The 17966-nt window shown below is 38.8% G+C and overlaps 1 protein-coding gene across 1 annotated transcript in view; it reads right to left on the reverse strand.

Annotated features, from left to right (window-relative positions):
• Nucleotides 1-7300: 7300 nt before the first annotated feature.
• Nucleotides 7301-17966, reverse strand: part of MTHFD1L (methylenetetrahydrofolate dehydrogenase (NADP+ dependent) 1 like) — a 131987-nt gene continuing 121321 nt past the window's right edge. Inside the window, exons 27-28 of the mRNA XM_087970117.1 lie at nt 17277-17392; nt 7301-9589 (exon numbers count right to left, since the gene is read on the reverse strand). Coding sequence (XP_087826243.1) covers nt 17303-17392 — 90 coding nt within the window. The 3' untranslated portion in view covers nt 7301-9589; nt 17277-17302. The remainder of the gene's footprint in view (nt 9590-17276; nt 17393-17966) is intronic.

Consider the following 17966-nt stretch of genomic DNA (forward strand, 5'->3'; position numbering starts at 1 on the left):
GCTCGAATTATGTTTGCACAACAGTGGAAAAACGAGATCCCCATAGATGAAAATGAAATTTAAAAAGTTACAATGTGCAGAAATGGATAGAGATAAGAGATAGAAATTAGGCGGAGAATGATCATTGCTTCATGTAACTTCATGTTACATTGATGTTGCTATATATTGATTTAAGCAGAAACAGATAATGTATAACAACATCAATGTAACAAGAAGTTGCCTGCCTCATTTTTGGTTAAGTTGTTTTTTATTTATGTAATTATTTTTTTTTTACTATCTGTTTTTTTTTATTAATGATAAGAAACAAAACAGATACTAAATAAATAAATAAATAAATAAATAAAAATTATTTTACTGTTCATTTTGATGTTTCTTTAAGCAAAGGAGAAAGAAAAATCAAGATAAATAGTAAAATAATTTTATTGATTTATGTATTTATTTATTTCTTTAGTATATGTTTTGTTTTTATGATTAATAAAAACAAAAACAGATAATAAAAAATAAATAAATACATAAATAAAAAAGCAACTTACCAAAAATGAGACAGGCAACTTGGCTAGCCAGCTACGCCAGGGTCCTCCTCAGTCTTCAAGCTTGCTGCGGCGAGGCCGGCTGGCCCGGGAGTCAGTTCTCAACTGGGCTGGCGGCAGTGGTGGCAGGAGGAGGTAGGGGTACGCACCAGGAGTTGCTGCTTTGACTTCTCATTACCAATCGGTGGTGGGAAGGCAAGGCAGTAACAATGGAGGGCCGCAGGCGAGGGAAGATGGAGGCGGGTGAGGCAGGGAGCATCAGCAAGGGCTGTGGGCAATTGACTGGGACTGGCGTTGGTAGGTTAGCGACCGAGTTGGAGGTCGTACTTACCGGTCCATGTCTTTGGAGGCTAGCAAGGTAGGCAGTCCAGGCGGGCGAGGACGTCTAGGGGTGGCAGCACCGGGGCTTGTGTCTTCTTTAACAGCAGCTGCCGCAGGAGGCAGGCCAGGCAAGGCAGGCAGGCAGACCTGAGGTTGGGAGGCAGGCCGGCCGGGTGAGGGTATTAGCAGTGGTGGTGACCAGGGCTTGCGGCTTGCCCTCACTCACTCAGCAGGGCGGCAGAAGGCAGGCAGCAACGGCTGGGTGGCTGGGTGGCAGGCTAGGTGGCTGGCTCTGCTGCTGCTGTTGCTGCTGTTGCTGCTGGTGTGAGCGATGGCGCTGGGCAGGAAAATTTTTGTACATAGCACACATGTGCTATAAGTAGGGGCGGGGCAGGGCAGGGGGGCAGGGGAGAACGAGGAAAGGATTTTAATCCATGTGCAGTAAAAAAAACTGTTTTTTTTTTTTTTAAAAAAATGGGTTTTTGTCACTTTGGAGCAGCGGATGGGGGTGGGGGCCAGAGCCAGCAAAGGGAGGAGTGGGCGGGGGAGAATGAGGAAGGGATTTTAATGCATGCGCAGTAAAAAAAACCTGGTTTTTGGCCCGTAGGAGCAGCAGAGGGGGCGGGGCCAAGCAGGGGTCGGTTTTACCAGTTCTTAGAACTACCGGTGACCTTAACAAGCGGTTCTATAGAAGCAGTGCGAATCAGTAGAAACCCACCCGTGTCCTTTCCTCATAACAGCAAGTGAGATGCCAATAATGAACGAAGCCTGTTCTCAAATGTCTTTTAAAATGTTAATGTTAATGTTTATTGTCTATAAACCAGAATATTTTATGTGTTTTTCCTGGAAAGATGCCTTACCTACATTTTGAAGGGATACAGTCCCTCTGTAGGTTTAACAGTTCAGAAAGAAGAGCTTGTTCAGATTAAAAATCTTCAAATATCAGATAAAATATTTTACTTCGGCTTCATTTTCTTGGAAGAGTTGGTTTTCGATAAAACAGAGTAGATAGCCTTTTATCCTATAGTTTATGGGCTACAGCATCAATTCCCTGACATCCAAGCTATACACTCTTTAATGAATGTCCAAAACTTAATGTCTAGATGTGATTGGCTGTCAAGTACTTGAGATCTTTACTTTAAAGATCTCATGCCTTCTTTTACTTTTCTTTTACTTCTTTATTTAATTTTTTTTATATTATATTATATTATTTTATATTATTTATTTATTTTTATATTAGAGATAAATGTTTTCATCATGAGTTGTAATTTAAGCCAACATTTAGAACAGGAACCACAATGTTTTAGCAATGCAACTATTTTTGTGATGTCCCCATAGAATTATAACTATACACTTAGAACTTGACTTTTCCATATTAATCCACTCCTAAGCAAGATATATGCTCCATAGTAGCTATCTGTGAATAAGCCATTTATCATGGGTGTTTATTTTGCACTAGTGACAGCTGCAGGATTTTGGCATAGCTTCAAGGTTTCTGTACAACTATATAGAATGACCTAAGTGTAAATCTGACAAATGCCAGTGTCTGATTTGAAAAGATATATATCAACAGCCACCATTTGTATACTGAGGCCAATACACATTTATGTTTAAACAAAGTAGGAAGCAATTGTGCAGTTGGTTTCTGCAGTTTGCCTTGTAGTTATCCAAGCTTTAGAAATGTTAAATCTGACAGTTATTTTCATGCTAGCACACCTTATAGGCATGTCTGCCAAGTAATCTGCCATTAGGGTAAAGAGATATTTATATTTGCTACAAACATGCAAGCATACAAAATATTGTTTATGAGCTTATTGTTTACAAGCTTTCCACTTATCTCCCCTTTTTTCTTTAATAGGACCATTTTACAGTAGCAATAAATGTTGTAACACTTTAAACGGTACCCAGTGTAACACAGCATATATTATTAGCTGCTTTTACTCCATTTGGTTAAATGAAATGCTATCCTTTCTAATAATTTACAAAATGGCAGTTACATTCAACTGTTGAAGCATAAAGATTTGGAAGCCTGGAAATCCATCCAACACATCCTCCTGACTACAAGCTGAGGAAGCAAGTCCGGTAATCACAGTGGTGGGATTCATTTTTTTTAAACTACCAGTTCTGTGGGCGTGGCTTGGTGGGTGTGGTGTGGCTTGGTAGGCGTGGCAGGGGAAGGATACTGCAAAATCTCCATTCCCTCCCCACCCCACTAACCTGCTTTCCAGCTCTGTTCTCCTGTGCAGGGCAACAAAAGGAGACCCAGCTGATCGGCTGGGACTCGGGAGGCAGGGAATAGATGGGGGCGGGGCCAGTCAGAGGTGGTATTTGCCAGTTCTCTGAATTACTCAAAATTTCCACTACCGGTTGTCCAGAACTGGTCAGAACCTACTGAATACCACCTTTGTGTAATCGGCAGGACAAGAATAGGGAAGTTTATTTCTGCAGAATCTTGAGAGTTACAGTGGAGACTATTCTCCTGGGTCACAGAATGGCATTCTGTATACAGTACAGTTGTGGTTGTTGGTCCTTGATTGAGCCCATCTGGGGGTCTGCGGTGGAAAACAGTGATGGCAGCATTCTTTCACATTTGGCCGAGCAGGGACTTATACTCAGTTCAAAAACATAGACACCTGATAGCATTCTCTCAGAGGCAGTGGCTATCTGTCCTAGAACTATATTTAACTGTGTTAATATTCTTTCTTCCAGTCCTTGATAGGCAGAAAATCATATCAATATAAATTGCACTGACCTGGTGCTCAAGGCCTCTCTTACCTCAGTGTTGAGGTAAGGAAGTGGTGCTGTTTTGGGAATTAAAGGGCAGGGATGGGTAGATTTTACTACCTGCATTTCTCTCCCCACCAAGTATCATATGCTATTGTTGCTGTGGGGGTTCTGGTGCGGTTTCAATGCAAGTTCCTGGAAGGGAAGTTTTAGCTACTTTTCAAACTATCCATGTAGTTCTCTGCACTGATCACCTCTTCTTTTTGCATTATTTTTGAATACTATTGGAAGAGTATGCCATCTATATCCTAAATCAGAATGGTACTTCAGTTGAGTTGAGGAAGGATGCCAGATAAAATGATTGATTTTTTAAAATTTTCTTGGTTGTCTGTGGTGTTGTCAGGAGTTTTCTCCAAATATTAATGTTCAAAAGCATCAATACTTTTTTTAATCCTAATTCTTTAAAATTCAAATTTCGCTTCCAGAAAGTGTCATAGGGAAAAATCACTGCCTGAACCATTCTGATCTTTATAGTCCACATATTGGACACATCCAAACAACTGAATATTTCTTGACTGTCAGTTCCTGTAATTGATTGTTTATCCTAAAAGGCAGAAGCTATCTACCTCTTCAGTATCTTCATTGTCAGATCTAAGACTGGTCTAAGTCAGATCTAAGACTGGTTGCTGTGGTAGCTTCAATTATTGTGATCTACTTTATATTTAATTTTGGTCCCATTTTCTCTCACTATGCTCCTTGACTTTCGTTACTAGAGTTTGCATTGCATTTTCAGCCATCAAGAGTATATCAGGATAGTGCAAATTACTTACATTTCCCTCATTTCCCTCCCTCCTGTTTTAAAATCACACTCATCTCTTTCCAATGTAGTGTCCTTCCATACAAGTAGTCTTTGACATATGACTGCTTGTTTTGCTACTATTCACTTATTATCTGGTTCTCAAATTTCGATGGCTGGCCCCTTCCCATGGTCATGTGATTGCATTTTGAGCACTTAGCAACTGGCCTGCTTTTATGGCCGTTTGCCATAAAGTCACACGACCATGTTTTCACTGAAAACCAGCATTAACCTCCAGTTTTGGCAACAACACTTCATAGTGGACAATGACACAATCGTCACTTAATGATTATAGCATTTGTTTAACTGCCGCAAAAAAGGTCATAAAATTGGGTTGGTCATGTGGATGGCTTTTTAACCTGTGTATTGAATGTGAACAGTAAGATGTTCTGGGATTCTCCTTTTTCTAAGCGCATTCCCTAGATTGATACAGTCAACACAATTGAAGACCCTTTCATAATTTATTAAGCCCATGCCGGCTTCTTTCTGGTACTCTTTGGCTTTCTAAATTATCCAGCAAACGTCAGCAATAACATCTCTTGTTACCTGTCCTTTTTAAAAGCCAGATTGAACCTCTGCCATTTTATGTAGGCCTCTAAGGATATTGTATGATAATTAAGTTTCCTTTCTTCAGTAGACATGAATAAACTTCAAATCAAAAGGTGATTTTTCAGTATAAATGAAATAGTCAGTGTAAAGTAAGCCATGAATTCACTTACCATGATAAATGGCATGCCAAAGGGAAGACTACAAATTATATTTAGCACTTTTTTTTCACTTACGTTTTTCAAGAAACAATATCAAAAGGAGCTATATTGTGTCATTATGGGAGACAATATACTCATTAGAAGTGGCTATTGATAATTTTATGCTCCATTTTTCCCATTTCTCTTCTATAGCTATCTATACAAGTGATCTGAATCTCTTACCATTTAGTTTCATTGGATTATTTCAGATTTTTAGTGAGAAAAGCTTTAATAAAATGTATTTTAGGGATATGATTCCTATAGGCTAAAAGAGAAGCAAGAAGATAACCCCCAAAACAGGCAATTTTCCAGAATCTTGTTTTGATTCAAAAAGGTTGAGCTTTGTTTATTGTTTGGACGCTTAAGTTTTTAACAGTCTGTGAAATAATAGAAACTAAGGAATGTTGGAAATCCAGAGGAAAGCTATATTCCTACTCAGTTTATGAATTAAATAATGTGACGTGTATAGAAAATAATGGTTGGAGGTTTTTTGCTAAGACCAATGTAAGGGATGAACAAAATGTGTTCAAAGTGATCCTTTCTCCCTTTCCTTCTTTTTTAAACTCAGAGGCTGCTAAGTTCATTTCTTTTGCCAAGCTCTTTATATTGTATGACAGCTTGGTCAAGTTAATTTCTTCCAAATGTCCTTAAAACATTTTGAATGAAAAAAGTTTACTTTTTGAATAAATATTTGACCTTTTACGCACAAAACTCTCCTCCTTTTTAAAAATGTTCACGAACTCACTCATATTTGAATGTGTACATAAAAATGCTACAGTTTGGATTAAAGAACCAGGAATTGCTATTATGGCCGTGGTTACAGAAATATGTCAGTTTAGCTGATTTGTTAGATAAACAAAATGACTGGAAACTCGCGTTGTGCAATTAGGCAACTGTCCCACAGCCTTTGTTTTGTCACCATATTCTTCTAAACCAGTAGCCTTATTTACCAGCTTTATTCCTGTAAAATTCAATCTTTACTTTTTTAACTGAATGTAATGAAATTTATGTTACTATATTATTTTTATTACATTTTTATTTCATTGTTTACTAGTGAGGTAGATGTATATACCATAAAACAAATTAGTTTAATAAAAGTCTGGAATTTGAGAGTGGCTTTTAAATAAGTCAGTCATTGTGGCTCTACTGTATGAAAAATATAATGATTTAATTTTCATATATTCTCCTACTAAAAATTAAATGTTTTAACTATGCAGGATGGTTTATTGTTATCATTTAGTAAGCAACAACAGCTGAAGTTAAAGATGCAGTTCAGTCTTAAACATGTCTACAGGCTCTTAAAAGTAACTGAGTAGCCCTCACTGGCACAATTTACTGAAGGTATATGCTCAGAAATACCCATTGGTGCTCATTCTCTTGCAGGTGTATTTAAGACGGCAGTTTTACCCACAGCTCACATCACTCGTTCCAGCTCTTGTGGATCCAGCAGTTCAAAAGCGAGCAACGATGAGGAAATGAATTCCCACTTTGCTGGGAAGCTTAATGGAAGGAACCCAGGCAACTGTGATGTCACAGGCTAATCTTTTCAACCTGGATGCGCACTGGTGCTCCTCACTCAACTGTAGCTTGTATAGCCCACAACTCCATTTTGTTTTTCTCCCCATCACTGCCTGTTCTGAAGGAATAAGTGAAGATTTAGTGTCTGTCTGAGTTAAAACTACCAGCAAGTGAAACGTTAGGGTTTTTTAAAAATATGTTGTTGCTCAGGAGGTATTTGCATTCTAATATCTGCTTTCATTTCCCTAATACAGGTCTACATATTATTATATTACAGACTATCCTCCTCAACCTTGGTAAACTTAAGGTCTGTGGACTTCATGTTCCAGAATTCTTCAGGCAGCATTCTCTTGGGGAATTCTAGGAGTTGAACTCCACATTTCTTAAAGGTTTCCAAGGTTGAGAAATACTGTAGTGGATTGTCACTAGACAAAGTCATATTTTATAAGGTTTTTCTTATACAATGGGGCCCACTAATAAATTTAGTACTACTTAACATGAAGAAAATTATCTACTCTGTCTCAGAGTTATGCTTTTGTAATCAGATGAAGTTATTAATGACAAAATGGATGTATTTCAGCAGTCAGAAATACCAGTAAACCCAGTTTGGAGGATTAAAAGAAATTTATTTTCAGGCACTTAATAAGTTAAAAGTCCTACTCCACACTGTAGAGCATCTAATTGAACGAAAGAAGAAAGTACCTTCCTGGAAGAAATGCAGTTGGTTTTCTACATACAGTAAAACTAGTACAATTTGTTGTAATTCTCGGATAATAATCAGCAGCAATGAGGAATAATAAGTCTCTGTTAAAATTCATTGTAGTCTGAAGTATTTTCTGCGAACATAATGCTAAATCATTTATTCTAAACTATATGCATGAACAGAAAGGATTCCATATGAAATCTTGGACTTCTTCCTCTCTATTCTTCGAAGAGGAATTATTTTATTCTGCAGTAAATTCCTGGTTTGTTTAAATAAACTTTAATCAACATGACAAACATGAACGTTCAGTTGTTTCTGCCTTGTTTACAAAGGACATTGAAGGCCTAATCCTTATATAATGATGCAGCAGGAATCTGCTGAAGCAAATTGAATTTTAGTTTATTTCTCTTCCTAGGCATATGGGGAAAAGCAGACTTTCCTCAGTACAGTACAGTGGAGTAAACACTTCCTTCCATTTTTGGAAAGGAGAGAGTTAATAAATTTAGGATGGGTTTCAGGCATGAGGCAGACCCTCTGCAAGCCAAAAGTGGGTGTTTTATTAGCTACATCTTTCCCAATGGCCAGAGGTTTTTCACCTCTGATTTAAAATGTCTTCTATTTGCATGTAATTGACATGTGAATTTAGATGCAATATCATTTGCTTTAAGCATAAGACAGAAGCTTCCGCTTCTCCTTGGTATTAACCCCCAGCAAAAGCAGTTCACAGCAATAGAGAAAGAATACAGGTAGTTCTCAACTTACAACCTCTACTGAGCCCAAAATTTTGGTTGTTAAGTGAGACATTAAGTAAATTTTGCTCCATTTATGACCTTTCTTGCCCCAGTTAAGTGAATCTCTGCAGTTGTTAAGTTAGTAATACAGTTGTTAAGTAAATCTGGCTTCCCCACTGACTTTCCTTGACAGAAGGTCGCAAAAGGTGATCGCATGACTCCGGGACACTGCAAACGTCATACATATGAGTCAGTTGCCACATGTCTGAATTTTGATCATGTGACCATGGGGATGTTGCAACAGTCGTAAGTGTGAAAAATGGTCATAAGTCACTTTTTTCATTGCCGTTGTAACTTCGAACAGTCACTAAATAAATGCTGTAAGTTGATGACTACCTATATTGTCAATGACAGACACAATGAAGGGTTAACTGATTAGCCTCAGTCCAGAGAGCCTCAATCATTCCAGGCTTCATGGTGTATCTACTTCTATAGCACTGGGTGCAGCTGAAAGAATTTTGGTTATCAGCTCCTTGAATGGCATGGAAAAATTATTTTTCCAATAAAAAATTCATTTTAACTTGTCTTACACTAAGTACTATCTAGAGCAGGGCAGTTTTGTTAACTTCGGTGTTCCTTAAATTTACATAACAGTTCTGTGTCTTTATTTTCAGATCTCAAATGCTCAGTTGAAAGTTCTGTCCAAAAAAGGGCAAAAACTTCTACCAGGAGACAGACTGAACCTATGGCACATTTCTTTAAAGTTGGAGGCTGCACAATAAACTGTTGTTTACTTCCATTGACTGTAAAATGAAAGAATGCTTGTTATCCTTTGGAATATCTAGAAGAGTCAAGCAAAATAGCTCAAGGCACGAAGTCCAAACTGATTTGACAGAAAGCAGCGCTGATGAGAGACGGGAGATTATGAGCACGGTGCTCATTTGAAACCCTAACTTGACTGCCTCTTACTTCTGCTTAGGTATCAATGCCCAAAGTTACACATTTCCATCATAATTTTTATGACGTTTCCATGGCTGAATGCAAAAAAGCAGCATTGTGGCTATGCAATGGAAGAAATATACCAAAAGGCATCATTTCTTAACGTCGCTTTCCTAATTGACATTAACCTCAACATTTTGCACATTGGTTCAAATATAACTTAAGAGTGGTTACTTCCCCCTCCATCACTATGCATACATCCCTCTTTCAGACCTCACATCTACTACAGCAAACAATTAGTGCAACAGCATGTTCAGCAAAACAGTTCATTGCATGGGTTGCATGAAACAGGTTTTTTTGGTTGTTCTGGCTTTGGTTTTCAATATAAAATTCTTTAGAGATGAACTTATTCACCCTGCTTCAGTCTAGCACAATATTCTTCCAATGTAGGCTTTAACTGTCTTTCAGATTCGTTCTTGGTTCTTGAAGTATAGAAACTGCAATATTTTTCTCTCAAGACTCTAGAAAATAGAAGGAAAAACAAAGCATTACAGATTCTTTTTTTCATTGTATAAATAATTGAATCTTTTGGTTTTCTAAAAAAGATGTCGGAAATTAACTTTCCTGTACTGAGATTGTGTTATGAGTTAATATGATTGTGTTACAATTAATCAAAACAAACTTTTAACTATTCCAGCTATTAATTTTTACATATTTATTTGTCATATTCATATACCACTTATTTTTAAAATTCCAGGATGGTTTATAATTTATATATATATATATGTGTGTGTGTGTGTGTGTGTGTGTGTGTGTGTGTGTGTGTGTGTATGTATGTATGTATGTATGTATGTATGTATGTATGTGTATGTGTATGTGTATGTGTATGTGTATGTGTATGTAATATATATATATATATATATATATATATATATATATATATATATATATATATATATATATATATATATATATATATATATATATATATATATATGTTTTCTGAGGTTCTCGCAGGTATTTGTATGTGGATCTTTGGTTATTCGGGTTTTCTCCCGCGTAAGATTGGAAGTATCTAGGCAACGTTTCGATGAAGTCTCATTCATCATCTTCAGGCTTCTGTCTTCAGCTCTGTGCTTCTCAGAGTGATGTGAGCTTGCAGCTGCTTCTTCCTTTTAACTGCTAGTGGGGGTGTGACTTGATTGGGTGGGGGCTTGGCTGTGTTCTGATTGGGTGGGGGTGTGTTCTCATTGGTTGGGGGTTTGGCTGTGTTCTGATTGGTTGGGGGGTTGGCCATGTTCTGATTGGCTGGAGGTGTGTTCTGTTCAGGTGGGGGCTTGGTTGTGCTCAGGTTGGTCTTAGTTACTGGGGGATTTGAGCTGGTGAGCTGTGATCTTGCTGTTTGGCTTCGAGTTCGTGGTCCAGAACTATCGCCAAAACCGAACACTTCAACAACAGAATAATCAGAGAAGCCATAGAGATAGAAAAACGCCTAAACAGCATGAATAAAAGAGATGACACCTCCCGCTTACCAGCCATTTGGAAACCCGCCCTCATGAACAGACGAGTACCTAACATGATGAATGACACCAGACCCACACCCACGAGGGCCACACAAGATGCCACCACCACACTTCCACGTAAAAAGCAGACTCACACCCACACAGAAGATGAGACACGACCACAGACCAGAAGCCGCACTGCAGCTGCATCACTACCCACTTCAAACCCCCGAGCCATACATGAAGCGAACTGACCCCCACCATGAAGATGCAGCACGACCACGAACTCGAAGCCAAACAGCAAGATCACCAGCTCAAATCCCTCAGTAACTAAGACCAACCTGAGCACAACCAAGCCCCCACCTGAACAGAACACACCTCCAGCCAATCAGAACATGGCCAACCCCCCAACCAATCAGAACACAGCCAAACCCCCAACCAATGAGAACACACCCCCACCCAATCAGAACACAGCCAAGCCCCCACCCAATCAAGTCACACCCCACTAGCAGTTAAAAGGAAGAAGCAGCTGCAAGCTCACATCACTCTGAGAAGCACAGAGCTGAAGACAGAAGCCTGAAGATGATGAATGAGACTTCATCAAACGTTGCCTAGATACTTCCAATCTTACGCGGGAGAAAACCCGAATAACCAAAGATCCACATACAAATACCATGAGAACCTCAGAAAACAAATATATATATATATATATATATATATATATATATATATATATATATATATATATATATATATATATATATATATATATATATATATATATATATATATATATATTTTCTTAAGTTTTCGGTACTTACATGTATGGTGTTGGTTGAGTTCGGGTATTTTCATCGTCATTGTAGTTGTTCTTTTGTTGTAGCAGCGTTTCAGCAGAATCTCATCTGCCATCATCAGGCTTCTTCAGAAGCCTGATGATGGCAGATGAGATTCTGCTGAAACGTTGCTACAACTTTAAAAGAACAACTACAATGACGTGGGAAAATACCCGAACCAAGCCGAACACCATATATATATATATATATATATATATATATATATATATATATATATATATATATATATATATATATATATATATATATATATATATATATATATTATAATGCATACTATTCCTATGCAACTGCCGAGATCAAAATTTAATTCCCACAAGCTTCCAATTGAAATTCCACACCAACACAGCAGCCACCAAACGCATCCTAAAAAGAACAGAATTGGCCCTAATTAGAAATGAACTTCACACAAAAAGATTTCTCCTAGACCAAATCAACAAAGATCTTCTCACACTTCACCTCAGACTCAGCAACAAGATTCACCCCTTACTTTGGGACAAATCCAAACAACTCGCTGTCTGGAGAGCCGAAACACAGACCACCCTCAAGACAGACACACACACCAACAAACTCAGAAAACTACAACAATGCCAGAAACCAACTCCTCTCCCCTCACAGCCACACATGAAACCAACAGTGCACAACATCTCAGACAAGATCCTCACCGAAGCCGAAACCAAGGTCCTTTCAAAAGGATTCAACTTTGCTGTTGCTCCCAAACACATCCCCACAGAAACCATCATATGTGGAGTTGAAACCAGCCTGACCAAAACCAACCCTGATGATGCTAATAGAATCAGACTCGAAATCACCAACATCCTCTGCACTAGCAAACCACCCAAAAGCAACTTATCCAAAGAAGAACAAACTGCACTACGTAACCTGAAAGAAGACACCAGCATAATAATCCTACCAGCAGACAAGGGCAACGCGACAGTGGTTATGAACACATCTGACTACCAAACCAAGTTAACCAACCTACTCCTAGACCCCACATACAAACCCCTAAAGACAGACCCCACCACCTACCTAGAAAAAACCACCAGATCCAAAATAAAAGCCTCCCCATCAGTGAAGAAATCCAGCAAAGAATCATACCCAGAGAGAAATCTTCCAGATGCCCTAAGCTTTATGGTCTCCCCAAGATACACAAAGAAGGAACTCCACTTAGACCAATAGTCAGCTCCATAGGCTCACCTCTACAAAACCTAGCCAAATTTCTCGCCAAACAACTACAGCCCTATGCAGAATCCATCAACTCACATGTAAGAAACTCATTCCAGTTCATCGAGATCATAAAGAAACAAAACTTACAACCCAGCGACCTACTAGTGAGCTTCGATGTCATATCCCTCTTCACCCAAGTGCCAATAAAAGAAGCCTTGACAGCCATCCAAAACAAATACAACCCCCCAGCACATCCTAGATCTGACCAATCACTGTCTATCCAATACATACTTCACCTACAACGGACAAAAATACAAACAAATAGAAGGAGCACCCATGGGATCACCCCTCTCACCTGTCATCGCAAACCTCTACATGGAACACTTTGAAACACAAGCTCTAGAAAAATATGATCACAAACCCAAACTCTGGCTCAGATATCGTAGATGACACCTTCATAATCTGGCCACACGGGAAAGAAAACTGAACAACTTCCTCACACACCTCAACAGCCTACACCCCAAAATACAATTCACCATGGAAACAGAAGCTAACAATCAACTTCCCTTCCTAGATGTCTTGGTATACAAAAACCCAATGGCTCCCTAGGACACACCATCTACCAAAAGAAAACACATACAAACCGCTATCTACACGCACTCTCACACCACCACCCAGCACAGATCAATTCTGTAGCTGAGACACTCATCTCCAGAACAAAATGCTTAGCTGATGAACAACACCTAAAAACCGAACTAAACACTCTCACCAACGTACTAACAGCCAATGGATTTCAAAGAAAGAAGATCACCCACCTAATCCAAAAAGAAACCCCAACCAAAATCCAAGACAGAGAACAAGAGAACGGCAAAGCCCTCCTCCCATATATAAAAGGCACTACAGACAAAATCAGCAAGATCCTCCAAAAACACAACATTAAAACAGCATTCTGCACAAACAGAAAAATATCCACCATCCTAAGAAACCCTAAAGACAAAATCGAGTTAGAAAACCAAGGAGTATATGAAATCCCTTGCACTGCCTGCCTCACCACATACATTGGACAAACTAACAGAAGAATAAGTGCACGCGTTGAAGAACATAAGAACTCAATCAAAAAGAAGAACCAACCTCTTCCCTGGTCCAACACCTCAAAGCCACAGGACATGAGATTGACTTTAAAAATACCAGAACTATCGCCAAAACTGAACACTTCAGCAGCAGAATAATCAGAGAAGCCATAGAGATAGAAAAACGCCCACACAGCATGAATAAAAGAGATGACACCTCCCGCTTACCAGCCATTTGGAAACCCGCCCTCATGAACAGACGAGTACCCAACATGATGAATGACACCAGACCCACACCCACGAGGGCCACACAAGATGCCACCACCACACTTCCACGTAAAAATCAGACTCACACCCACACAGAAGATGAGACACGACCACAGACCAGAAGCCGCACTGCAGCTGCATCACTACCCACTTCAAACCCATCTGAGCCATACATGAAGCGAACTGACCCCCACCATGAAGATGTGGCACGACCACGAACTCAAAGCCAAACAGCAAGATCCCAGCTCACCAGCTCAAATCCCCAGCAGCTGGGACTAGCCTGAGCACGGCCAAGCCCCCACCTGAACAGAGCACGCTCCAGCCAATCAGAACACGGCCAGCCCCCAACCAATCAGAACACAGCCAAGCCTCCAACCAATGAGAACACACCCCCACCCAATCGGAACGCAGCCAAGCCCCCACCCAGTCAAGTCACACCCCCACTGGCAGTTAGAAGGAAGAAGCAGCTGAAAGCTCACATCACTCTGAGAAGCACAGAGCCGAAGAAGCAAGCCTGAAGATGATGAATGAGACTTCATCGAAACGTTGCCTAGATACTTTGAATCTTACGCGGGAGAAAACCCGAATAACCAAAGATCGATCTATCTATCTATCTATCTATCTATCTATCTATCTATCTATCTATCTATCTATATATTTTCTTAAGTTTTCGTGGGTACTTACATGTATGGCATTCAGCTTTGTTCGGGTATTTTCCCACGTCATAGTAGTGGTGCTTTTAAAGTTGTAGCAACGTTTCAGCAGAATCTCATCTGCCATCATCAGGCTTTTGTATAGTGTTCGTCTGTGAGTTAGACTTTTACAGTGGTTTCAGATTAAATTTGGGGCAGCCTATTGCTGTGCCAGAATGGTTTTTTCTTCATCCTGATTGGTTGAGAGTCTTGGTCTGTGTTTATTGGTCTTGGAGTTTGCTGTGTTCTGCTTCTAATATCTTCTGTCTGTTTTTTTTGGCTCTTTTTGTATCTTGATTGGCTGGCAACATTGTGTTACTTTATTGGAGGCCTTTAGTGCAGCTTGGCTTCGGGTAAATGGACGGCTATCATTAGTTAGGAAGCTGGGTTTCATCTGGGTGCCTGGTTGGGGTGTGTTTGAGCTGGAGGTATCAGGGGGGATCTGTTTGTGCCCAGGTGTTTGCCTGGCTTGTGGTGTGGAGATTTTTTTGTTTGTGAGTGCAGGCTTCCAAATGATTGACAGCCTGGTGGAATCATCTCTTCTGTTCATGCTTTCTGGTCTTTTTTCAATCTCTGAAATAATCTGAAACCACTGTAAAAGTCTAACTCACAGACGAACACTATACAAAAGCCTGATGATGGCAGATGAGATTCTGCTGAAACGTTGCTACAACTTTAAAAGCACCACTACTATGACGTGGGAAAATACTCGAACAAAGCTGAAGGCCATATATATATATATATAACATTTTGTTTAAGAAAAATATTTTTTTCTTGTTTCATACAATTCCACAATAATGTCGCAAACATTGAACAAATGCCAAGTTCAAAGAATAAATGTAAATTTATGGATAGAACCATTTTATTACTAATGATGCAGGAAATATGGATAATATTGATTTAATTATTTGTTCCTTATTCCATTCATCAAATTTGTATGGCTGCCCACCTGCCAAAAAAGAACTCTGGTACTGTACAATGTTTAATTAAAAAACAAATATATAAAAACAGTCATTATTAAAAGTATAAAAAGCACATGAACAAAGAAAGGATGATATTAATTGCAGTAGGCAAGCCTTTGTAAGATTTTCTTGGTCCCCTGGGATCTTCAGGCCTAATGGCACAGCCAGCTTTAGAGACTTGTAAAATGTTAAGGGAGATGGATGTGTGTGTGTGTGTGTGTGTGTGTGTGTGTGTGTGTGTGAGAGAGAGAGAGAGAGAGAGAGAAAGAGAGAGAGAGATACATGTATTCATGTAAAAAGTTTCACATAATCTATCACATAGTTATTTTTCACCATATATTTCTGTACAACTTGTAAGGTAAGTCTATTGCTATAGCTCTGTGAAGAGAAGGAATGAAGAATTGTTGCAATAATTTTATAGTACTCTTGAAATATCTGAAAGAATATCACACAAAAGAAAGTCAACATTTGTTTTCTATCACTCCAAAGAATGAGACACCCAGAAAAATGGGTTGAAATTTCAGGAAGGCAATTTCTGATTAAATGTTAGTAATGTATTCAGCAGAAAGAGCTGTCTGAATGGAAAACCTGTCATCTGGAGAGCTAGTGGACTCTCCTTCATTGAATGTAATTATGCAGAAGTTGGACAGCCATTTTGTCAGGAAGAGTTCAGTTTAGATTTAAGCATGGACTCTTCAGACTGTGGTCTTACATAGTCCTTTCCAATGTTATGATTCTATGATCAACACATTGTTGCAGCAGAAAGTTCTGTTCTGTTTGTTTACAATGCGTATGTGTTTGTTGGCTGCTCTGCACCTTCCCTGAAATGTAGGGTTGACATTGCTAACAACCCCCTAACAAGAACACCTGACAGTTTAATTCTGCTTCACCTACTTAGTGTTTTTGTTCATCACAAAGTACAAATTACAGTTAAGAATGTCCAAAGCTGCTTTTGCATGTGTCAGTGGTAATACCTTGCGCCTTATTATGTTTTAGTTAGCACACACCCTTTCTGAAGGGCAGATACATAACACGGTGAAGATCAGTCACTTCTGCTGGATTTTGGAAGATAAACTTAGTATCTGGAACTTGCGTAATATTGGAACAGGTGGAGAGCCATTGCTCTCTCTTACTACTTCCTAATATATCAGAGGTGGATTTCCCTCCCCATAGTTCTGCATCTGATATTATCTGGCTCATCTGGAAGATGCGGGACCTGCCAGATTTAGTTGTACATTCTGTTCCGGAGCATAAATATGGAATATATCTCTTGGTAAATCTCCACACACTCATAAATAAATAAGTAGGTTTCACTTTATAACCTTATATGTATAATCAATTTTGTGTTTGTTTGTAATAAGGCAAATACATAAAAGCCACGGAGTAGAAAAAAATAGCAAGCATTAACTCCTTTGCAAACAAACACTTCATGTGCAATGCAAAGTTGTTAAAATTAACAGCTGTTTTGTCACTGACTTTAAGTGGTTCTGAGAATCTTTTTAAAATAAGTTATATTAAACTTAAGAGAAAAGCATATATTTGCTGCTAAAATAGTTGCTGTAATTATCTGGAAAATACAGCCTATATTTTTACTTTGCCCTTTTCTTATTTTATCAAGGAGCTTTGAAGCAAAGTCTAAATACAGAACATTCTCAAAAAAGGGACTTGTAGCATTTCTGTAAGCCACTCACCTGATGCTGTGTTTTAGCTTGAACATTCAAAACAACCCTTTTACTTGTTCTGTATCAGGGTCCAGGTCAATATCATAGAAGCAAGGCCTTGTGGGCAATCCAGGCATAGTGGTCATCTAAGGGATCGAAGAACCAAGAGTTACACTTCAACATTTGTTATCTGGAAACCACAGATAGGATGAAGTAGAAGACCACAATATTCTTTATGGCCCATAGAAAAGAACTAACCCAGTTCTACTCCAGTTCCTTTTGCTAAGCCAAATCCCTTAAACGATTGCAAAGAATTTCTGGGAAAGGAAATAAAAGGCTATAATATCCCAAACTTTATGGGACTAAGCTTATAAAAAGTTCTGTGTTCTAAGAGATATAAAGCAAAGGAATGCATATGGAATGTAAATAGTTAACTACAGTGGATTGAAAGCATAAAATTTATAAATCCCAAACTTTATGTATATCTAGTTTGCATCTGAAAGAAGTCTGTTATGACCAGCTTATTTCTTTTTATTTTTAGGACCCATTTAGTAGTAAAAGCATTTCCAAAATTATGGTTGTTATCGATTACAGAAATAATTTGGCATGAATCATACTGCTGCAATACACTGAATAATTAATTGAAAATAATTTTAGCCTGGATATTACAAAGATTGGGTGGATATTTTTGTAGCCAATAAAGAGGGAATGCAAGTGAAG

This window comes from Notechis scutatus, chromosome 1 (assembly GCF_049901735.1).
Source record: "Notechis scutatus isolate UNSWTSFEM ecotype Mainland chromosome 1, rNotScu1.2, whole genome shotgun sequence".
Classification (NCBI taxonomy): Eukaryota; Metazoa; Chordata; class Lepidosauria; order Squamata; family Elapidae; genus Notechis; species Notechis scutatus.